Consider the following 24,588-nt stretch of genomic DNA (forward strand, 5'->3'; position numbering starts at 1 on the left):
GCCTTTGGGGTTGGAGGCTGTGTTTCTCAGAAGAGGAAATGCAGGCAGAGGTAAAGTAGGGTGCATTCAAAAGTCAGGTGGCACAGCTCCAGTTCAAAACCAGGTGGGGACTATCCCAAAGCCACTGCACGTCATATGCACACTTGATCTTAGCTGAAAGGCCAAGAAGGGATCCACATCATATTCAAATCCGACCTCCAGCCCCAAAAGAAATGACTTTTCTCTTTGTCTCCCTCTTTCTTGTCCCATCCCAACCCATCCCGAAACAATACAAAACCAGATTCAGATTTCACAGCCACAAGCCCTTCCAGTTATACAGTTATATTCTTGGAAATTGATGAATGGATTTTCAAAATCTGATTACATACAATAATATGCTCAAAACATCCTTACTAATTGCTTTCTGGAGCTGAAGCTGATCTATCAACATGCTCCCTAATCAACTTAGCAAATTAGCACTTATGGAGTTTAATATTTTAAAAGCATAGCTTTCTATTCAAATTAATAAATGGTTCACAATCACGTTTAGGGAAAAAGTAATAATACTCTTTCTGCACACTGACTCTATAATTGCAAGTAAAGGGTCTTTTCCACATTTAGTGTGTAATGCTTTCCATTACAACATGGGCAGAAACACCAAAATTATATGAGATTATTGTAGAATAAATCACAGGCCTCTAACATTGCTTCATAAATTATTGAAGAAACAGGGGGGAAAGAGGAGAAATGAAAACAAGTATCACATCGCTTTATTATTGCTCATGAGGAAGTTTCACCACCATGCAAGTACTTAATCAAAGTCAAGCTCTAAGAACATAACTGCACTAAAAGGCAAGAAAATAGATTAAATTCGAACAATACTCAAAAGACCAAAGAAAAAAAAAGTGTAAATAAAGTAATTTAAAAATTATTATTATTTCCAGGAAATCAAGAACAGTACTTCACTGCATTCTGCCCTCATTAAGTAGATCTTGGAAAATAAAGATTTGGTGAGATTTCCAGAGGAGGGAAGAAAAGGTTAAACCTTTACATAGTATGTACTAGCTAGATGCGCTGAGGACCATAGGTACCATGATCCAGTTTATGCTAGGTAGAACCAAGGACCTAACTAACCCCAGTGGGGTTCCTTCCTGAAGGTTTATGCTACGGCCTATAAGGCTACAAGACAGGGTGAAGTGACGGGCCTACTAGGAAGAAAAAGCCCAATTCAGCCCTTCCTGCAACAAATGAACCAGACCCCTGGGCGGTAAAAAAGATAAACCAAAGACTGAGGCGCCTCCCTAAAAGATGCAGAGAAATACTGTAGGCTCTCAGCACTTGCTCTCCTCCATAGAGAAGGTCTACACCCACTTCCAAACTCAAGTCATTCAGCAAGGACCAGAAGTTTTGAAAAAGCTCCAGTTCACACTTTGTGTGGTGGGGAGGGGAGGGCGGATGGCAGAAAATGGCCCACTGAAACAACTTCAGTTACATCTTTCCTCTTCCCCTCTATTAAACTGGTAGGATCTGCTCTTGGGCTCTAGTTGGAAAAAGGCTACCGTGATCATTTTCATTCATTCATTCATTCCGTGATCATAAAATTTCTAAGAATCGCTTCAAGATTCTATTAACATAAAAAGGAAACTCTCTAGCAACGTCTTCTTTCACTACTGTCGGTAATTTATACGTTCGCATAGAGATATTTACCTACGACTTCCAAGGTTGTTGTGACATTTGCCGATCCAAAAGTATTATTGGCATAACACATGAACACTCCAGAATCGTTAACTCTTGCTGAGCTGATCGTCAACCTTTCCTGACGTACAAAGTTGAAGTCACCTTGGTGCCAGCTATTACTCTGTGGCTGTGCATTAGTTTGCTGGTTACAGAAGGAGAGGGAAAAAAAAAAATCAAAGATTACCATAAAATTTATATTCAGGATCTTTCCTAGCTAGATAAATTAAAAATAGCAGCAATTAACTTCTCCATATTAACATTCATTATACACTACTTAAGTAAGAATAATAAAGCATCATGACAAGTCTGTCATTGGAACACTTCATATTCCTGGATTATATTGAAAGATAGTCACTATTGGAAAAAACATGAAAATTCATTTTTTTAATAACCATGGCATACCTGATTCCAAATTCTCTGCAGCACTAAATATCTGTTTAGCAGTGCCAAATTTTAGAAGTTACTATATAAGAAATACCACATTTTACAATGCTGATATTTTACTCTATTTTACAATGAGTCAGCATAGTTAGATCATATCAGTATTTCCTGTTACATGTATTTTTTTAAAATTTTATATCCTAGCGATTGCAAGAAAACACATCTCTAATAATCATGTTCTATTAATATTTATACTATTTTCATGAATAAAAGTAGAATCCCAATGTCTAAAGCTAGCTTGGAAATTCATCCTACAGTTCTTACCCAGCAGAATTTTGGCAACTATTAAAAGGGGTCCCATTGGGGCGCCTGGGTGGCTCAGTCGGTTAAGCAGCCGACTTCGGCTCGGGTCATGATCTCACGGTCCGTGAGTTCGAGCCCCGCGTCGGGCTCTGTGCTGACAGCTCAGAGCCTGGAGTCTGTTTCGGATTCTGTGTCTCCCTCTCTCTGACCCTCCCCCATTCATGCTCTGTCTCTCTCTGTCTCAAAAATAAATAAACGTTAAAAAAAAAAAGGGGGTCCCAAAGTATGTAAAACATGTAAGACCAAACCCAAATTACTTAAGCATGAGCTGAAGAGAAAAAGTTACAAATTTACTCTTGAGATATCACCATTCACACATGGAGAGATTTCTGGTATGGAAAATATCATGGGAAGAAAGTAAAATATAAACTATAGCTCCTCTCTGAAAAGATTAAAAGGAGTACCAAAGAGCTTTCTTCATCTTCCAAATTTTCTGTAATATGAACACATTCCAATTGAAAAAATAACAACTGAAAAAAGAAAATAAAGGAGCTGATACTGACATGGAGAGAGATCAAGGGTTTTTGCTGGCCAGGCCATGGTGAGCCTATTAGCATTAGACCAATCTGACGGCATTGTAAATCAGAACAATCCTTGTGGAAACCAGCTTGGCAGTATGTTCATGTCCCCTGATCGATTTCAGCAAATTTATCTCAAGGAAATAACTCAATTAAAAAAAAAAAAAAAAAAAAAGCTCAAAAATATTTACTGCAGTGAAATCTCAGAGATGACCTAAATGTCTACCAAAGATCAAAATCATGAACGTGAAAATAAGAAAAATGGTTATATTACTTAAAACACCTAAATCGAGTGTACCTTAGAACGGCAACCATGTGATAATACAGATGCGTGGGGGCAGAGAGAAAAGAAATATGAAAAAAAAAAAAAAAAGTGGGCTATATAGTGTTTATAAAGACCAGTCACACAGTCTGTTCAGCATCCAACTTTTGATTTCAACTCAGGTCATGATCCCTGGATCATGGGATTGAGCTCCACGTTGGGCTCCGCGGGGAGTGTAGAGACTGCTTAAGATTCCTCTCTTCCTCCCTCCCTCTCTCCCTCTCTCCCCACCCCCACCCCCTCCACTGCCCACATGCTCTCTCTCAATTAAAATAAATAAATAAAAATAAATTTCAAACAAAAAAACGAGCCAACATAAACACTACTGGAGCTCTTGAAATGCTTGAGGTCCAAACTGAGTTGGGTTGTAAATATAAAATATGTCCCCGCTTTGGAAGACTTAATATCAAAAAAGTAATGTAAAATAACCCATTGATACTTTTTGTTAATTACATGGTAATATGTTAGCTATACAAGGTTAAATAAAATATATTACAATCAATTTTACTTTTTTTACTCTCTGTCATGTGCCTACTAGACAATTTTAAATTACATAGGAGGTTCACATTATATTTCCACTGCATAGCACTGCTACGTGCAGTGGTAGAATTATATGTTTCTCTTTTTTTCCTCATGTTATTATATTTTTGGAAAAAAAAATTTTACATTAAAATGAGCATACATAAGAGCAGACTGCCAAAGCTGAATGTTTTGAAATAAAAAGAAGAGAAACCTGCTTTGTTAACTAACTGTGAGATCTTGAGCAAGTCAAGGATACGAGCAGTCATAGCTTTTGTTTCTTTTTCTTTTTTTTTTTTTTTAAGACAGAGAGAGACAGAGCATGAACGGGGGGAGGGTCAGAGAGGGAGACACAGAATCCGAAGCAGGCTCCAGGCTCCGAGCTGTCAGCACAGAGCCCGACGCGGGGCTCGAAGTCACAGACTGTGAGATCGTGACCTGAGCAGAAGTGGGACGCTTAACCAACTGCGCCACCCAGGCGTCCCACCCAGCTTTTGTTTCTGAAAGGGAAGGAGAGAAGGTCTTTAAAGAAAGGTCTTGAAACGCCTTTCCAATTTGAAGCACTAGGCAGATTTGAAGATACTCCCTTCCCAGAGATTCTTCTAGTAATTGGCAGAAATCTGCCATTTTGCTGCAGAAGATCAATCAAGAAGATGCAATAGCAAGGTGAGGTGACATTGTTCTGTCCTCTCCCGGTCCATCATGTCATAGACTTCTCTGCAAAGGCAGAGTGACGATGGACAGGTAACATCACACATTCTAGATTTATGGTATCTCTTCCTTCTAGTTCTCCCAAGAGCCCAAAGGTCTTCTAACAGGGAGTTAAACCTGAACAATGAACATGTCAATGCGGGAAGGAAAACCTTGGACCTCAGTAGTGATGCAGACCCAACACCCAAACCTGAAGACCATTTTTAGGACACTGTCAAATATCCTAATTAAAAGTAAAAAAATACAAGGGTTTAAAAGCATCAGAAAAGCTAACCAAGATTCACAAGTGTTGAATAAACGCCAAGACTCTCTTACGTTTTAAAACACACAACAGCAAAAACTCTAGGACAGTCATCTTATCCTAGATTTCATTGTGAGTTAGTTATTCCAAAGGGTCAGAGTCAAATGCCATGGATTTTTAAAATAATTTGATAGTGCTAAGAGTGCTAAGTATTTCAAATTAAGCCAAAGGATATCAACAAAAGATTCATGGATGAACCTTGGCGGAGAGCCATGAGCCCCATCTGCAAGTCACATATTACATATTGTTTGCATGTGATTTGGTTTTCCTTAACCCTTGAGATGCACACTGGGATTTCCCCAAAGAGCTCCCAATACCAAAGGCTTATCTTCCAATGCCAGTGGATTAATTGGGAATGGCATGTAGGACTCCAGGGAAAAACGGTTCAGAACAAAACTGCCTGGGGCAATATAATTCCTCATAGAAAAAAAAGCTAATTTTCAAGTTGTATGGAGGCTCAAATATACACATGGTATAAACTGTTCTCTCATCTGAAATCAAGGATTATAGAAAGCCAATTTATATAGGATTGCGTTCTATAAGGTCAGTCAAAAATCCATACATAAACTATCGTTTTTATTAAATTCTATGATACGGAAACGAAAACTTGTTTCTCTGAGCCATTGGTTTGAAAGAACAAGTCTAGTACAATGCATTCTCCTACTCAGTGGTGATAGGCTTCACCAGCAAGGGATCATCCATCACAAGTCTATGTGAATACCATCATACTACTTTGCATTACGCCAATCACCATGGTTACTTATCTAGCAAAGCATTCTTTAAACAGGCATGAAATCACCAATGTTGAATACAGAGCAAGGGGAGGGAGGACAGGAAGAGGAGGAGAAGGAAACTATATTATATCTTTCCTCCAATGTAATGCACATATGTATACGAAGAAAAACCGCCGTAAAAGCTAGTTAACTAGATGGCCAACATTATGCAAATAAAAATTACTGAAACTTCAGTCGACGGGAATTTGAAAACAAAATATTTGGGAATTTAGACATTTTAAAGACCTTGCTATTAAGGAGTATTTAGAGAGGAAAAACAAAAAACAAAAAAACTTCCTATAACTGGCTAAAATTTACTTAAGACATGCCTAACACAGTACCTGACATATAGTAGACATTCAATACGCATTTGTTAAATGAATGAGAACTTAAACATGTCCAAATGTTTCAGATTAAAGATAACCATTTTATTAATAGTGACTAAAACAAACAGAAAACCATTAGCAACTTGATCTCAGGTAACCAGCCTCCGAGGGGAGAGTCAGATCAATACAAAAAAGAAACCCAGCTCTCAAATGGATAGGCCACTTTGTGGGAAAGCGAAGAGCTCTCTCTAGTTAGCATCTGAGACCATTTACTCTTTTTCAACGTGAAAGGAAAAAAAAAACCATTGACAACTTTGCTCAATATTTTAAATAATCTGCCCTGGATAGCTTTGATAATAGTCTGAAAATATGCAATCATTAGTTTTCTTAAAATTTCCCCAGGAAAGTCAAAGAAACAGCGTACAGTAACAAAAGGAGTCTCAAGTCCTCTCTTTGATTTTCTCAACGTAAATTTACCAAATGACATGCATGTGTCACTAATAATGAAGATACACACCCACATATGGTGTCACGAAAGGGGGAAATCTGCATCTCGACTCACGCCCAGACAGTCCCACCTCAGACAGACATACCAGCTGAGCCTCCCCAGGACAATTAATAGACCCTTTTAAGGAAAAAAAAAAAAAAAAAAAAAAAACCCTTAACATCTCCCACAAAGAGAAAACCATCGATGGGGGGGGGGGGGGGGGGGAGGGAACAAGCCACTTACCGGGCTGTTTTCCTTGATCCACATCGAGTCCACGGAACTAGACACATCTTTTATCAAGCACATCACGGAGAATTCTTCCCCTTCCCTAAGAAGATGGCTTGCTTTGGACACAGACACAACTGGGACAGCTCTGATGGCTAGAATAAAAAGAAATGGGACCCTCAAATAGTCTGTTCTATTATATGCCATTTTCACTTGCCACTTTTCCTCAAATGCGCACAACTTATTCGGTGGCCTGTTAAATAAAATATCAGGTATGCTACTGACTGTAGTGCTTGCACATCAGCAGGCATCAGCAATTAAATCTTGTATCCTTCAAGCAAATTCATTAATACCAGGTGAAAAAGATAGGACTGTCTGCTTTGAGATTACAACGCTCCTTGACAATGCTATTTTGAAACGGGCAGGCCTGGCATTAATCTTTACCTCACACAACCTTGGATGGTTTCATGAGGATGTGACCCGCACCTAGTTAAATTCTTTCAACCGAACAGGCATCTCTCCCATAGGCTGTAAAAATAATACGTTGTCCGTCTCTGAAAACCCCCATTTGAAATAACCAAACTTTCCTTAACGCCAATGAGCACACTTTTTCAAAAAACCTTAAAAAAAGCCCCCCAGTTGCTGAATGTCAACTGGTGTCGAATTTGATGATCTGAGATACAAAATCTAGACATCTTCCAGCTACCAAAATAATCTACATAACGCCAGGATAACAACAAAGTCTGTACTCAGTTGGTACTTGCCTCCTCAGATTGTGAAGAGTTTGGGAATGCATGAAAATTAAACAGCCGAGGAGAAAGTCAATCCCTCTGTCAATACTAAATCAAGGAGTGAATAATGTGTATGCTAATCTTTTCAAATAGTGTAACTGAAGCTTCCCAGTGAGTTTCTCTCGGAAGGAACACCTCGTGCGGTGACAAAACTTGGGGTGCTCCGATGTCGGTAGGTTTCACGGCGGTCCCCTCCTCCTACTGCCCCCTGTAGGGTCTAAATGCCAGTCGTTGGTCAACGCGCCCCGCTGGAGGCAGTCGTGGGCGGTTGTGTGGGGTGGGGACTATGCAACAAAGAGTTCACAAGCAGCTGACAGTAGTCTGAAGCCGGCGGGAGTGAGGAAGAGCCAGCTGCCTGACGGCCGATCGAAAGATGGACCAGCGAGAAGAGAGAAGTCGTGTACCAATCAACATCAACAGCTGCTCCGCCTCCCAGAAGAACGCGAGAAGGGCCCCCCCTTACCTGCCCTCACTTTCAGGGTGAATTTCTTCGACAGCACGGACTTGCCCTTCCGGTCCGCAGAGCAATGCAGGCACAGCCGATGGTACTCGCGCTTCACATTCCTGATTGTGATGCCAGCCTTGGGATCGGTGACGAAAGTCAAGTCCTTGGGAAGAGGCTTCCCCTCGCACCCCCGGAGGGAGTAATTGGTCACCTCTGGGTCTGTCAGAGGACAGCGGACCAGCGTATCATGGTCTTCTTTCCCATACAAGGGAAGGTCAACGAGGAAAAGCTTTGCGGGATCTATAGCGTGTCAAAAATCAGTAGTTTGAATGGTTGAAAACATTTTTGAAAAATCTCAAATGACTCCGACGTTTCTCTTTGCGAGCAAAAGTAGAATTTACCCAAATGCTGCTAATTAGGTAACAGTTAACATTTGTCCCTTTCCATGTGTCAGACACCAAGCTTGGACCATTACGCTTTCTCTCATTTAACCCTCAAAACAGCCCTCAGTGAAGGGCACTATCATCATCACCCTTTTATACATGAAGAAACTGAAGTCTCAAAAAAGTGACTCTCCTAGGGGCGCCTGGGAGGCTCAGTCGGTTAGGCGTCCGACTTCGGCTCAGGTCATGATCTTGTGGTCTGTGGGTGCAAGCTGTCTGTGCTGACAGCTCGGAGCCTAGAGCCTGCTTTAGATTCTGTGTCTCCCTCTCTCTTTACTCCCCCATCCCCTTTGCACTCTGTCTGTCTGTCTCTCTCTCAAATAAACATTAAAAAAAAATTATTTTTTTTTAAAGACACTCTCCTAAAGTGACATGGTCCAGAAACGGCTGGGCGGAACTCGAACTGCAGTCCGACTGATACCACAACTTGGGCTCTTAAAAATCTGGGGATATTTTATTACAAAACTTACTCTTTTTCCACAACAGAGGATACTCTAAGGAGCATGAGCCAAGACTAAGCTGGTCTGATATTACCTATCAGGATCAGAGAGGAGAGGTATTCTTCCTCTTAACTGTTCTGTGGGGACCCCCTTCCAGAGTCCCCAATCTCCAGAATCTTTTGGCTTCTGCATAGAATCTGCGAAAACTATTAGCAGGCCACCCCATACGAATGTCACGTGGGTCCCGCTCTATCCATACTCTCTTGAAAGACGCATATTAATACAAACTTGTGGAAATCAACTGAAGCCATATTCCCAAGGGGAGCTCATGAGTTTCAGGAATGCGGTGGCAAACACTTTATCATCCAAACCAGGACGCTTGTGAGTGAAGGGGAGTGCTATTAACAATTACACCAGGACACCAGGTGTGGACTGGAAAAGCCTCAGGCAGACTGGGACCTCATATAAGCAAAGACAAACCTCATTCTGTATACACAATACGCTGCCACCTCTCCTGTGTAAAGAGAATACAGATACACGGTTGGGCCAACAGATTATGTTTAAAATGTTTCTTACTTGTCCTTTCTACCTGGAATTCAGGTGTTCCACAAAAATCAACTTGGCATATTGAAATATATACTGACCAATTTTGAAAGGTAATTTTCCAGAACGAATTATGCACCTCCCAGCCTTACTAATGAGTTCTATGAATAAAGTACTTCATGATGGCTGAACTATGGTCTGAGGCCATAGCTAATTTGTTTGGTTTATTTTTTGTACATCTACTCTTGCTCGGTGGCTTAGTCTAGCTCCTACAACGCCCCAATTTCTTTCATTGCTGTAACATGAATCACTTAAGTATCCAAACATCTTAAATCAGTAATAATTCAGCATAGGGCTAAGTTACTAGGGAAGACTTTCCCTTCAAAGAAAACCATGAAATCTGCCAGACCGACCTGGCGAATTCAGTCGTCCCCATTTATTTAGTGGTTTACCCATTGCGTTAATGTGCAGAATGATACTTCATTAGCACCTGAAAATTAAAGAGTACCTTCCTGAATGTCAAAGAACAGCACACAGGTTAGCTCAACAATTACAGAATCATACCCAGAGGCTAAGCTGCGCCTTATCACTGTGTATTTTTCAACTACCCACCTAGGAAAGAATAACAGATAAACTAAGGAGAGGCAGAGTGAATTTCATGGCAACCTTCTCTACAGTGAACACTAGGTGAGTCAACTGTATTAACCCTTGATAGAGCTAGAATTTGCACAACGCGGTCTCCTCAAAGACAATTACATCAGGACGACAGAGCAGGTGATCTTATCTGAAGGTTGCAATGGAAACCCTGAAGCTCTACGATCTAGGACAAATTTACTCATTATTCCTCCACAAGAACCACGGGTGAGGCCTCCTACGCAGCCTCTTTCAATGGTAGCCCCAGTCTAGGTACAGACGCAGGACCAGAACTGGGACTCTCTTTGTCCTGCTAGAACCTGGGTATATCTCTTAAGCTTTAAGTACTTGTTTTTACATCAACAAGAAGATCCTCCTGCCTACGCCCCTTCAGCAAACCTCCTCTTGAGAAGGAGGTGAAAAGCACAAATACAGATGAATCATGGAGGTTGTCATGGGATATGAGGTACAGAAATCCAACCATCATATTTTTCTTCTAAGAGGTCACAGTTTGTTTGTTTTATCTGTTCTTCGGGTTTTGGGTTTGTTTTTTTTTACATGAATCCACTGACAACTATTAAGAACCTAAGAGGGACAGGGGTTGATTAGCTGACTGGGTGATTTTTCCGGAATTTGCTCCCTAAAAGTGGATCAATTCTTTTGAAGTGTTGGCCTGTTTAGGCCTTTAGAGGCCTTTAGTTCCCTGAAGTGTTTTTACTAAGTGGGAGTATCTAGGATCTCAAGGCATTAAAATGCAGCTTTCCCAAAGGGCCCAATTTATTCTCAGGGTTTACTCAGAGCTTCCAGAACAAATGGGCTCACCATATTGTAACCTCATTAGGAAGAGCATCACAGCCTTGCAGACCTTCAGCTGGAGTCATAACCACAGCCACCATGTGTCAAAAGATGGGGGGGGGGGGGACTAACTAAGAATAATTTGTTTTAGGTTTTCTAGACCCAGCCAGTAACATTTTATCTCTGGCTGGCCATGTATATGTCATCCATAATTAAGAACAAGCTCTTAAGTTCTCCAAAGCATAGCATGAAAGAAAGCCACACGTTTACCTCTAACAAACACGTAAATGGAACTGCTTAAGCCGCCTCCGTTGGTGCACGTGTAATTGCCCGTGTTGGTGGCCTCTGCTTTCTCCGTGATCCATTCATTGTGTGTGATCTCACTCGACTGGCCCAGGGTCTCAAAAGTCCATTTGACAAACCCTGGATCGGTGCACAACAGCCTAATCTCGTCGCCAGCACTGACTATTAACTCTGACGTTGCTGGATGGATGGACGGTAGAGACCATTCCCCGGACTCGCAGATGGTTGAGAAGAGCCTGCCAAGAAGAGTCAGAATCGTGTTGAGTATGATCTTTTTCCTTGGCGAAATAAAGCATTTCTTCCGATATTGATTTCCATCTTCTGTGTGCTCTACAATAAAAATAGGACAGAGCTGCCCGGCTATTTATAGTTAGAAAGAGTTCTGTTTAAAGTTTAAGTTCATCTACTGAATTATTTTCTGCAACTCTCAACTAGAGGGTCGCACTTGGTATGCAACCAACTCACTGGATGCCATGGCCTTCTCTGGGCTAAACACCCCAGCTGGGTCAAGTTTCCACTCTGAATAGGGGCCGTCGCCGTGGTACTGACTTACTGACACCCAGCCTAGAAACAACAAAAACAAAACCTCGCACTATAAAAACACACACACACAAACTCCTGACCTGTTACTCTCGTGGCAAAACGTACATGATCATGACACAGCTTGGCTGTGAACTGTTATTTGTATGCAGTGCTCCTTACATGGTGATGTTCATCAAAAGGAGAACTATTTATGAGTTCCAAGCAATAGGGCAGAAAATGAAAATCCCATTTGAAAGATCAGACCATGAGAGGTTTCACGACATTTGTCGGGTTGCAGCCTAATCAAACTAATGCCTAGACAGGCGTCCTAGTTTAAAGATGCAAACTTTAGACTCTGAATATGAAACTTGAACCTTAGAAAATTCGCAGCAGTCAACTCATTCATCCATCTGTCGCATAAATGCATGAATTACGATCTGCAAAAGCTTTGGGCATAAATGCATTAATTGTGATCTGCAAAAGTCCACGTGAAGTGCAACACGTGGTTCTTACACACACTCCAGAGTTTACAGAACACACTGCTTCCATGTCAGAATAAGTGAAACATAGCTCCGAGTTTTAGCTTTAAAGCTGAAGAAGTAGGAGGTGGGCTGGGCCAGAAAAGGCCAAAGACGAGACACGTGCCATGGACATATACCACAGAGACCACGCGCAGAGGCACCATACGGTTTTCAGTAGAAAGGTGACATGCAGAGTAAGATACTAGAGATCAATTGGAGTCAAGGAAATCAGTGAAAAGCCCTGGTTCTCAGGTAGGCAGAAGCGATAAGACTTACAGTAAGGATTTGAGACTAAGGATGCCGCGTACGCCAGAGGAAAAACACATCAATGGTTATAGTGCAATGAAAGCTACAAAGATAGACTCACCTACAGCCTGGGTGAGGGAGATGGAAGAAAGAGTCCCTGGACGAGGTGGGCTAGAGCATCAGGGGAACAGAACTCCCTGGGGTGCTTTCAATCACTTCTGCAAGGTCATGGGCGAAATGGGATACCTACCCCACACCAGGAAACTCTCTACACGTTTGGCATGATTGGGGGTGGGGAGGTGGGGACAGAATCATAAAGGGATGGGGACAGGAGGGGCGAGAGCCCTGCAATAACATGTGGGGTTAAAAGACGGGATCAGACAGTCAAGGGTAAGAGATTGTGGAAAAAAGAGGAACACACAGTACCAATCTTGGAGAGCTCTCCCAGCTAAGATTTAAAACTCAAACAAACAACAAAAACAACAAAAAGGCACAACCAGAAAGGAAGGGGAGTTGCTAAAGAGGGGAGGGAAGGCAACACATCAGACGGTTTCAAAGAAAAGGTAGTGGGTCCTAAGGCAGGTGCTGAGCAAGGTCAAGGGCATGAACCAAAGTCCCTGCATTTGGTGGGAAAGAGATCACAGGAAATCTGAGAGTACAATTTCAGGTGAGTGGGAGTGTCTGCGTGCTCCAAGGTTAAAGTCTAAGTGTAGACCTCTTGCTGAGAAGCTGCAGCAAGAGAAGGCAGAGAAATAGATCTGTAGTCAAATGAGGCTAAAAGTTACAGAAGGGATCCCTTAACATGTGAGCATAGAAGGAAGAGAGTCTGTGGAGTGGCACGGACCAAAGATGCTCCGAAGAAGCACTCAAACTGTCTGCCGCAGGTGCACATAGATGACCAGTCTCGATTCCAATTTGTCATCCAGACAAACGATCTCATCCGGGCACCTTTCAACCATGGCTTCAATTGCGGCTCCAAGAGATCATGCCAAGTACACCCCAGATTAAAGACACTCAGCAACTTGGATTCGCAGACGGTAATAACAAGGTCAATTATAATCATCAAATGTTATTAAGCACCAACAACATAAGAAGTGCTATAGGCCAAGACCACCTATACCTGCTGGCCTCAGCATCTAGATGGAGGAGACGGGATATAAAAACAAAGTGCTTGGGATTATTTTTAAAGTTATACAGCACACTAAATAATGAAAATGGGCACAACAATAAATGAAGACGCTATCACTTCACTTATTTATCCCGTGGTGAAAAGGGAGTAGTTCCAAGTAAATAGCAGTGACGTGGACAGTAAATTTAATCCAAAAATTCTTAAAGAATTTGTATTGCCATATATTTCGATCAATTCAGTTTTCTCGGGAGTGGATCTTAAGGGTATATGTAGATATTACAATCCAGTTGAATAAATATTGCTGACTTCCAGAGACCTACTATGCCAATGTATGCTAAACCTCACTGTGTGACCTAAGGCAGGCCACTCAACTTCTCTGTGCCCAAGTTTCCACATCTGGAAAACGATAAAAAAAAAAAAAAATACCCTCATCTCAGAGTTCTTATGGGAATCAAATGCGGCAAATACATGTAAGGAGCTTAACACAGGACTGGGCACCTTTAATAAACATTGGCTATTACAGCAAAGCCGTAAAGTATACTTGGTAAGACCTTGGACTGAAAACAGTCTAAATGTCCATCCTGGCTCTGCCATTAGTCAGTGTGTGATCCTTAGGCCGGTTCCTCATCAACTGGGTCTCAGTTTGCTCATTTGCAAAGGAGGGACAGTAACAGAACCTATTTCATAAGGCCATTATATAAAGCCCTCAGAACCGTCTGGGGGCACCTAGACAATACTAGTAAATATTCGACACGATTATTCTAAAAACAGAACCTCTTGGGGTGCCTGGGTGGCTCAGTCGGTTGAGCGTCCGACTTCAGCTCAGGTCATGATCTCGCAGTCTGTGAGTTCGAGCCCCGCGTCAGGCTCTGTGCTGACAGCTCAGAGCCTGGAGCCTGCTTCTGATTCTGTGTCTCCCTCTCTCTTTGCCCCTCCCTGACTCATGCTCTCTCTCTGTCTCAGAAATAAACATTAAAAAAAAAAATTAAAAAAAAAAACAAAACAGAACTTCTTATCACTCCTCCAATTGGTCCTGACTTATTCACTTTCTATGAATGTAAATGGTTCCGTCATTTCCCAAACAGGTTCCTGCCTGACTTCTGCCTCCTTGGCAGCAAATCCTAGCAATCTTTCTGCCACTCCTCCTTGTCTGTCTTTCCACGCCTGCTGTCCCGCCCCCAGACTGGCCACTTATTATCTCACAGAGAGACGGCCTCCTCTCCTAAAAGATCTCCATGTCTCCGGCCACCCCACTCACAGCTCCTCAAACCTCATAACCCTGAGATCTATCAGCCTAAAGCACCACCTCTCAACAACCCCACTCCCAGCCTCAAAAACCCTAACAGAGGCTGCAGCAGCTAACTCTGACATCATGTATGGTTTGCAAAGCACTTTTCATGGGTGCTTTATCATTTAATAGCTAATTATAGCTGCTTCCTCCGGACCTTTACCTGCCTCTCCAATAAGACAGATCCTTAGGCTGGCTGGCTAAGGAGCCTGTAAACCACTCTATTCCTTGTTCGGTCCATCTTTCCGCCCATGTCCCCAGAACACACCAACTCCACAAATCACCTTCACGCCACGTGGAAAGCCCTGTTTTCATGGGTGTTAGTCCCTCCCCATGATCACCTGTCCTCACTAAATCCGTCCAACATGTCCAGCCCCATCACCCATTTGGTTTGTACTGATGCTTACACGTGGTCCATGGACGTCTACGTCTTACCTCCTCCTAATCCTAAATTGTGTTTTTTCCCCTGGCACAGTCATGAAAACATTCCCTTCGATCCCTGAACATGTGAAAGATCCGAGGAAGGACAGGTTCCTAAACACCCAGCCCCTGTAACAGGTGTCAACAGCCCACCGATCTACCCCCAAAAGAGGACAGATGGCATTTCTGCGGCTCCACTAGGGGAGTGGCTCCACTCATCCATTAAACTGCTATAGATACCTCCAAGAAAGAAGCCTCCAAATTTGAGATCACTGCTGTAGGCTTTCCTTCTAGAGATTTAAAAAACAAATTTTAAAATAATTGCCACCAGAAGCATTAAGGATTTTATTTTCAAAATACATAATTTGTAAGTTCAACCCTCTAACTCACCCTGTAAAAGGACAATAGAGCTTATATTACAGTGGGACTCTGTGTATCATTTATTCTCTTTTTTCCAAACTATCTTGAATGTTATTATAATGTTCTCACAATAGAAAAAAACCAGAGATACATGTTAAAGGTTTGCAAGGGGCACCTGACAAGTTGGAAGAACATGCGTCTCTTGATCCCAGGGCTATGAGTTCGAGCCCCATGTCGGGTGTAGAGATTACTAAAAAAATAATAATAATAAACTTCAAAAAAAGTGTATATACACATCTACCTGCCTTTATTATATTTTAAATTCAAAACCAATAAGGTATTCCAACTGAGCTTTGAAATTGTTCTGAAATCACACGTTATTGAAAGTGTTTGGCACGTAGCAAGTTCTCAACAAATGTTTGTTGAATTGGGTTTTATCTACATCAGGACTCTTTGCATTAGAAAATGTGCTTCCTTAATTGTGTTTGGCTAAGGCTAATTTATGAGTTGTTTTCTATTCCCTGAACACATGTTAATTAATGAGCCAAAAAAAAGAAATGGCAAATCCTACCATTGTGGGGACCAACTACTAGAGGGACTGATGGCTCTGGGCCATCATAGTCAATAATGTTGCAAGACTTTAACACTATCAAGATAAATGCCAAAAAAAAAAAAAAAAAAAGATAAATGGCAACATACCTTCAATAACCTTTCACTAGTGTAAAATTCAACCATACCCAAAAGAATTGAAAGCAGGGATACAAACAGATACTTGCAAACACATGTTCACAGCAGCATTACTTACAACAGCCAAGACGTAGAAACAACCCAAGTGCCCATCAACAGATAGACAAAATATAGTATGTGCACACAAGGGACTATTATTCAGCCATGAAAAGGAAATTCTGACACCTGTTACCACATCGATGAACTCCACAAACATCATGCTATGTGAGACAAGCCAGAAACAAAAGGATAAATGTTGTATGATTCCATTACATGACGTACCTACAGTAGGCAAATTCAGAGACAGAAAGTAGAATAGAGACTACCAAGGGCTGGGGGATGGGGAATGGAGCGTTAATGGGTTTAATGGGTACAGAATTTCCATTTGGAATGATAAAAAAAGAAAAAAAAAAGTTCTGGACACGGATAGTGGTGATGGTGGCGCAACATTGTGAATGTGAATGGCACTGAATTGGACACTTAAAAAAAATGGTACATTTTATGGGGCGCCTGGGTGGTGCAGTCGGTTAAGCGTCCGACTTCAGCCAGGTCACGATCTCGCGGTCCGTGAGTTCGAGCCCCGCGTCAGGCTCTGGGCTGATGGGTCAGAGCCTGGAGCCTGTTTCCGATTCTGTGTCTCCCTCTCTCTCTGCCCCTCCCCCGTTCATGCTCTGTCTCTCTCTGTCCCAAAAATAAATAAACGTTGAAAAAAAAAATTAAAAAAAATGGTACATTTTATATCATGTGTATTTTACCACAATAAGAAAAATGTCTAAAATTAAAAAAAAAAAAAACAGAAAAAAAAAAAACAAAAAAACAAAAAACAATTCTTTAAAGGCCCTGGCTGGTGAAGCCTCAAACCTTCTCAGCTACCCTGGATCTTTCTTAGCTGACCACTGGTATCAGCCTCTGTGAGCCCCCTGACTTTGTTTTAAGTCATATCATTAAAAAAAATAATTAATTGTTGTCATGATTTTTACTCGTTCCACACAGTTGTGCCTGAGGGTCCGAATAGCATCTTGACTACCATCTCTCTACGACCTTACACAAAGCAGGCATTCATAAAAGGTCTTTTAACCTTCTGGGTTGAATAGGCTGTATGTTTTAAATGATGCGGACTCCTGGGGCGCCTGGGTGGTGCAGTCGGTTAAGCATCCGACTCCTGATCTCGGCTCAGGTCATGATCTCATAGCTTGTGAGTTCGAGCCCCGCGTCGGGCTCTGTGCTGACAGCTCAGTCTGGAGCCTGCTTTGGATTCTGTGTCTTCCTCTCTCTGCTCCTCCCCTACTCACACTCTGTCTCTTTCTCAAAAATAAACATTAAAAAAAATAAAAAAGGGGCGCCTGGGTGGCGCAGTCGGTTAAGCGTCCGACTTCAGCCAGGTCACGATCTCGCGGTCCGTGAGTTCGAGCCCCACGTCGGGCTCTGGGCTGATGGCTCAGAGCCTGGAGCCTGTTTCAGATTCTGTGTCTCCCTCTCTGTCTACCCGTCCCCCGTTCATGCTCTGTCTCTCCCTGTCTCAAAAATAAATAAACGTTAAAAAAAAAAATTTGTTTTTAAAATAAAAAAAAATAAAAAATAAAAAAAAACCATGTGGACTCCTACCCAGGAGACTCTGAGCACTCAAGACCATTAGGTTCTTTTCTGCACCTCTGCTCTCCTACTCACGCTATCAGAGTCACTTGGTCTACTTCTCAAGCCTGTTTACGGAAGTTCGGCTTGTGGTGTATTATATATATAAATTAAGTGCATGTTATGAAAATTGAAATGTATGTGGAGGCGGGGGCAGGGGGAAGGGCTGTTGATTCTCTGATAACTAAGAAACACTCTAAAGGCGGCTCAACTAAAGGGAGTGTCAAATTCAATGTGGCTAAAATAGGAGACGATTGGAGGAGGGCCTCCAAGTCACAAACAGGGTTGGGGGGGGGGGGTGTGGATCTGCATCCTAACAGTTTCACGAGCATTACATTTAAGGAAACTAAGTTAGAAACCACAGACCTTGCTTGCATCTTGGGTGTGGTGTATGCGGAGAACCCCCGCCAGTCATCCCGAACTCAAAGTCAACCAAAACTCAAAGACAAGGTTCTGCTTCTCCACCAAAAAGAATGCGGTCGCCCATCTTTCTTAAGTGAAAAGAAAATATTCAAGGCATACCTGAATTAAAAGACTAATTGAGGGTGCCTGGGTGGCTCAGGTCATGATCTCAGTTTGTGAGTTCGAATCCCACATCGGTGAGCTTGAGCCCCGCTTTGGGTAAAACACGAGCCCCGTGAGCTCCGCTCCGCTCCTCCCCTCCCCTCTCCTCTCCTCTCCTCCCCTCCCCTCTCCTCCCCTCCCCTCTCCTCCCCTCCCCTCCCCTCCCCTCTCCTCCTCCCCTCCCCTCCTCCTCCCCTCCCCTCCTCTCCTCTCCTCTCTCTGTGCCCCTCGCTCACTTGCGCCCCCCCCTCTCAAAAAAAATAATAATAAAATAAAACAAAATACTAATTGAGAGTCCAGGTTGCACTTCTACTAGAGAAGGTTCTCAATGATCAGTGTAAGTGAGAGCCACTTGCTTGAGCACAAGGTTCTCCCCAGGCCCGCCAGCAGTGGCTGGACCCCTCCCACCATTGCTGCAAACCTATTCTCAAAGATCCTCCCGAGGGCTTTGCGCCCTTCACAGATGTCTAAGCTGCGAAGCCTGGATTTACAGCTGGGGTTAAAAGTAAGGAAGTCATTTCAAAACCTTTTCTTTGGACACAAATATAAGGAACCAGGTAAAATAACGGCAGGGAGGAAAACCCACGTAGAGGGGCCTATTCTAGTTTTGAGGAAGTAGGGCAGGAGGAGTCGCTACGAAGGCAAAGCTCAAAGCCCCATTGTAGTCTAACTACTCATTAGTTCAAGTACTATTTAACCACAGTTTGTAATGAAAAAAGGGGGGGGGGGCTAATGATTTGTATATCCTACTCTTTCTGACATACTTTTGTATCCCCACAGGAATAAACTGGATGAAAACCAAGTTGGAAGGATCCTAGTAATTGCCCGCAACACCCATGAGGCTTTAAAAACAAGTAGATGATACTGGAAATAGAATAAAGCGGGAGGGAGCGGGAGCATGAGCTCAGTGAAAACCAAACGAACCTTATAAAAATGCTCTGGCCCAGTGGCAGGGAGACTGTAAACCCATCCTGGATCACCCAGAGTGAAGGAAGCCATGCCACGGGGGATCCCAGCATGGCCCCCACTTTACTGTTGGGTTCAAGCTACCATACGTACCCAAGTCTTTTGCTTCAACACTGCATAACTATTACAATGGTAGTGAAGTAGATGCTGATGGAGACCTCAGGGACAAACCCAACACCAATGAAATAAAAATACTGAAAGGTGATAAACATGTCCCAGGACTCCAAGGGGGCAGCTACTGTTCTCCCCAAAAGCACCATGAAAAAAGTTCCAGAGGCAGGGGCCGTGAGGGCTGAGCCAGTAAGACCTTGTCCATTGGCACGTGTCGCTGTTTATATGTGTGTTCAAGGAAAGGCAAGGCAAAGTTCTCAGAGTGTGAAGGTGTGTGTGGTAGTCAGGAAAAGCTCATCCTACAAGGACCTCGCCCCTACCTTACTCCCACACAAGCTCTCAGAACCCAAAGCAAAGTCTGTATCTCTCTCTGTGCTCAAAGCCTCACAGAGCACCAGGAATACAGAAGGTGACAAAAAATGCACGGTGAAGGGATCACTACATGTATTAAATGTGGAGGTGCCGGACAGGGAAGGTAATTGGAGACATCATCCTACACAGCGGCGTGTCTCTGATCTAGAGTGCTTTTTAACCAGTCTTCCTGCAGGTCAATTTCTTTCAGGGACGGATAATTTTATACATTCTTTTATATGACAGATCGTGAAATAGAAAGTAAAATAAATTCACTTTTCGGGTGGAAAATCACGAGCCTTCAAAGAAACCAAACCACCTTACAACAACACACTCCCAAACATACCATCCAAATCCCTACTGCCCCCAACCTTCAACGGCACCTCCATGGGCAAGTTTGAGAACGGTCCTAATGGATCACATGATGCCAGATTCACAACTCTGCTATTTCCAAAGCACTTTCTGGGTAAGAGAGAGTTCAGCTGTATCTTTCACCTTGTAATTCCGAGATTAAAGCACTTACCGGGATAGAGCTCATTATTAAAATCTACTCAGGTTAGACACAAGATAAATAACAAGTAATTGACACAATCTCACTGTCTTAGGTCTTCCACGGCGATATTCCTGTGGCCGTGGCCTCAAAACCAATCCCTTGGCACAGTGCACATTTGTACTTAGTTCTTAAAAGTGACAGAAATTCTCTATCTGCACGCCCAGCCTTGGTACTACATCAGACACAGGATTTGCAGTGATTATACAAAATTTGTTTCCGTATTTGAGACAGTTTACGGTTTCCAGCCATAGCAATACACCATTGTAAAACGATCAGCCGTTTGAAAGTCGGTTTAAAATCGTAAAATAACACAGACTTCACTGCAGCATCGTTTTTGAAAACAGCAGCTCCTTAAGTATATTGCAACGTTGGTCTAAAGATTATGAACTAATTGACAGAAGGGAACTAATGGGCAGAAAAACAAAAGCCGGAGCCTTAGTCATTAGTGGCAGCGAGGGACGGGAACAAAGCAGGCACTTCTGAAAGGGTCTTCATTGATGAAATGGTACTAGAGCTCCTACTATTTGTCCTGGGTGGGGCTGGGGCCCAGGAGAACACAGAGCCTTAGAATGAAGCCAGCAGAGCAAGAAGGGAAACGGGGCGGGGCAAGAAGAGGATTCCCAAAGCTCAGAATAAAGAGCGTGACCTGGCTGTGTGACCTGGCCAAGCCCCGGGGTAGAGGAGGGGAAAGGTCTATTAGGAGCAAATATGGCAGACCTAAGAAGGTGTGTGCAACATCACGGTGTGAGGCCATAGGTCCTGAGGGGCAGGATCATCACAGGGCCCCCTTTGGGATCATCACAGGCCCCCTTCATCACAGGAAGGGGGTGAGCCCAGCCTGACGGGGAGCGACTGATGTGTGCTGGTCAGACCTCAGAGGGAGCAGTAAAGGATAGTATTGATGGGTGAGTAAAGGTCCTGGGGTGGGCTGCATCTGAGTATCGAAAAAGCGAGAGGAAGAAGACAGGACACCTGTGTTTGGCTTAGGTGATGGGGAGATGCGGTGCTGACAGCCTGGAGGAGGAAGAAGATTTAGAAGTATTTGGACCAGTGGGTGGCACTGGAATGTCCGGGAAGTTTGCTGGGGGGACGGCTGGGGGGGGTGCTGTGTCAGGGCCACAAACACACTCACCAGCACACAGCAAGTGACTGGGGGAGGGGGGCTAACCAGCCGTGTCCCTAGAATCATCCAGGGAGGAAGAATACAGAGGGGCCAAAAAGGAGATGACAGACACAAGGTGGCTAGAGTAGGGTAGAGATGGCATGGCTAGGTTGGTAAAGGAGAACCAAGAAATTCCAGATAAGGTGGTGTAGAGGACCTTCTAGATGGATGCCAGAATCTCTGAGGGCATGCAGCCGGTGGGGGACCAGAAGTGGACAGAGAACGAGCCCCTCAATTATCAGCACACAAGACTGGTCACTAACAGACACATCCTAGCCTATATCACTCATTACAACGCTGGCCACACGCCAGAATCGCCAACGTCCCAGTCCCACCCTACGCCAATTTGCACCAGAATCTCCAATGGTCGTGGGTGTGGGAGAAGAGGAACCTTGACTGCGCGTGCTGTTGAAGGCCGGCAACCTTGGGGCCACGGGGGGGGGGGGGGGGGCAGGAGGACTCTTGGAGCTCGACAGCATGGGAGGCAGCGGCTCCTAGAGGGCTGAGTTATAATGTGGGGAAGGGGAGCCACAGAGGCGGGAGAACAAAGAAGGAAAGACAAGGAAGAGGGACAGCGAGAGGAGTGATTGGCAGAGAAGGTCAGTACAGACCTGCCGCAGGCTCCTGGGCTGTTGCTGCCTGACCTCAGGGGCTGATGAATGTGGCCATAAGGTGCAGGAGCCTTATGTGGGGGTCAATGGCACCAAAGCCAAGGTGAAAAGGCTTATTGTCCAGGTCCTTTCCTTTTTTTTTTTTTTTTTGTTAATGTTTATTGGGGGCGAGGGGTGGAGAGAGCAAGAGAGGGGAAGGGAGGGAGAGAGAGGGGGAGGGAGAGAGAGAGAGAGAGGGAAAGGGAGAGGGAGAGGGAGAGGGAGAGGGAGAGGGAGAGGGAGAGGGAGAGAGAATATGAATCTCAAGCAGGCTCCGTGCTGTCAGCACAGAGCCCCATGCAGGGCTCAATCCCACGAACCATGAGATCATGACCTGAGCCAAAATCAAGAGTCGGACACTTCACTGAGCCACCCAGGCGCCCCTCCAGGTCTTTTTTCTTTGGACCTGCTCTTTCCAGGAAAGGGGTACAAAGGGGCCAGTGGTACCACATGTGGGTCCTGCCTTCTCATGGACGTCCAGGGAAGAGAGGTTCATCAGGCTCCCCAGTGCTAGAAACGGATGTCCCACCATAAACAGGGGTGCTCATCTCTCGGAAGGCAGGGCCAGGCTGCATTCCCCCCCCCCCCCATTCTACCTTCTCACCCACCACCTTTCTGTGGGCTTTCAGCCTAGGTGGATTCACCTGTGGTTTGGGCCCTTCCTGCCTCTGCCACGGAGAGTGGTTTCCTCCTGGGGGCCAAGTCAGCCCCTCCATTTTCTGCCTTAACCACAGAACCAGTAAGGTGCGTGCTTGGACAAACCCAGAACTACTGAATCACCTGTGTTGATCATACCTTATCTGCTGTCCTTGCATTTCTTGCTCTCATGGCTATTATTGGGATCCCTGGTGAAAGAATGCACATCTCGTCCTCGGCTGTAAAGCACCTCCCCAGATTCCTCAACCTGGTACAACTGGGAGCTTCTCTGTGCCTGTACCTTCAATTCCTTCATTCTACTGCTTCTTGATTCACAAGCATGCCATCTGGTGGCAGAAGAAGACCTCCCCCCCCCTCCGCCACCCCCCCCCCACACACCCCCGACCTCGAGCAAAGCAGACCCAAGATCAAGGAGGTGTTAAATATTCTGCTTTCTTCTCAGGAAACTTACAAAGAGGACCGAGCAGCAAAGATTCAAGCTTCCAATAAATGCCTTTTAAAGACAGGACACCTGTCAAAGCTTTTCTCAGGTTGGGGGGAATAAGCAAAATTATTAATTGTTTGGTTTCTGCTAAGATAAATAATATTTATCTACTTTAGATAAAATGTATAACTGCCTTTTTTTTTCCTCTTCAGCAGTTAGGGAAGGGTGTGAAGAAAAAAACGTAATGGTAGGGAATACAGAAGTTCTGGATTCGAAATCTTGGGCAAGTCACTTAGGTTCTCTAGGCCTCAGTTTCCTCTTCTGAAAAATTATAAAGAGGCCATCAAAAGCTCTCGGAGTTTAGGATCCGTAATCAAGTACTTAGGCCACAAAAGGGTCAAGATCCAGTGGCTGGACATAAAAGGTACTCGACTAATTGTGGCAAGAATGAATAGCAATGATTCTCTTAGGATATAAATAGTATCTAATCACTTTGTTTTAGAACTCCTGTGTGAACTGGGGGTTGATGGGGGGGTGGTGGGGGAGAGGGGAAAGTGGGTGATGGGCACTGAGGAGGGCACATGTTGGGATGCGCACTGGGTGTTGTATGGAAACCACTCTGACAATAAATTATATTTAATATAAAATAAATAAACAAAACTCATGTGTGAACATAGAATAAGGGCCTAAATGTGGAATCTGATCCCTGGCTCTTAACTTCTTATAATGTGAACAGAGGTGTGGAGAGGTGAGTATCACTCAACACTGAAAGGACCCTTCTCCGCTGATTATTTTGCAAGATTCCTTCTAGATTTGCATACCTCACCAGCAGCAGAAACTGTCATGGGACTACTTAATAGATTTCCTACTCACTCGTCCCGAAGAAAAATACAACCCAATGTTTGAGGAAGCAGGACTTCCTCTTTTGATCTCAGACAAAGACACACAGGGAGAGGAAACCCTTCTCCGCCATTATGAGGTCAGTCTTTGGGGAATCAGATAAGGTCTGGATTTGACAAGCACAATATATTAGGATCCATCCCTGCAACAGAAAAGAGGAACTTTCTCATTTCCAGGGGGTTTTCCCCAGCAGCCCAGTACAGCTCCTGTTGTAAATACATACATTTCCGTGTTTCTGAGTTCTGGAAAGCACTTACTGAAATCTGAACCTGATAAGAAGCATTAAGGATTTGAATACAATAACCACCGGGAGACCCTCACCATCTGTGAAGCTTGGGGTGGGGGAGGAGGAGCTCTTGACTTCTTTCAAC

The 24,588-nt window shown here is 43.8% G+C and overlaps 1 protein-coding gene across 1 annotated transcript in view; it reads right to left on the reverse strand.

The window, feature by feature from the left end:
* KIT (KIT proto-oncogene, receptor tyrosine kinase) overlaps positions 1-24,588 on the reverse strand; it is a gene marked incomplete at both ends in the record, with an annotated part of 85,980 nt that overhangs the window by 36,924 nt on the left and 24,468 nt on the right. Inside the window, 5 exon segments of the mRNA NM_001009837.3 lie at positions 1,687-1,858; positions 6,661-6,797; positions 7,897-8,178; positions 11,003-11,242; positions 11,245-11,271. Coding sequence (NP_001009837.3) covers positions 1,687-1,858; positions 6,661-6,797; positions 7,897-8,178; positions 11,003-11,242; positions 11,245-11,271 — 858 coding nt within the window.

The sequence above is a fragment of the Felis catus genome, chromosome B1, assembly GCF_018350175.1.
Source record: "Felis catus isolate Fca126 chromosome B1, F.catus_Fca126_mat1.0, whole genome shotgun sequence".
Lineage (NCBI taxonomy): Eukaryota > Metazoa > Chordata > Mammalia > Carnivora > Felidae > Felis > Felis catus.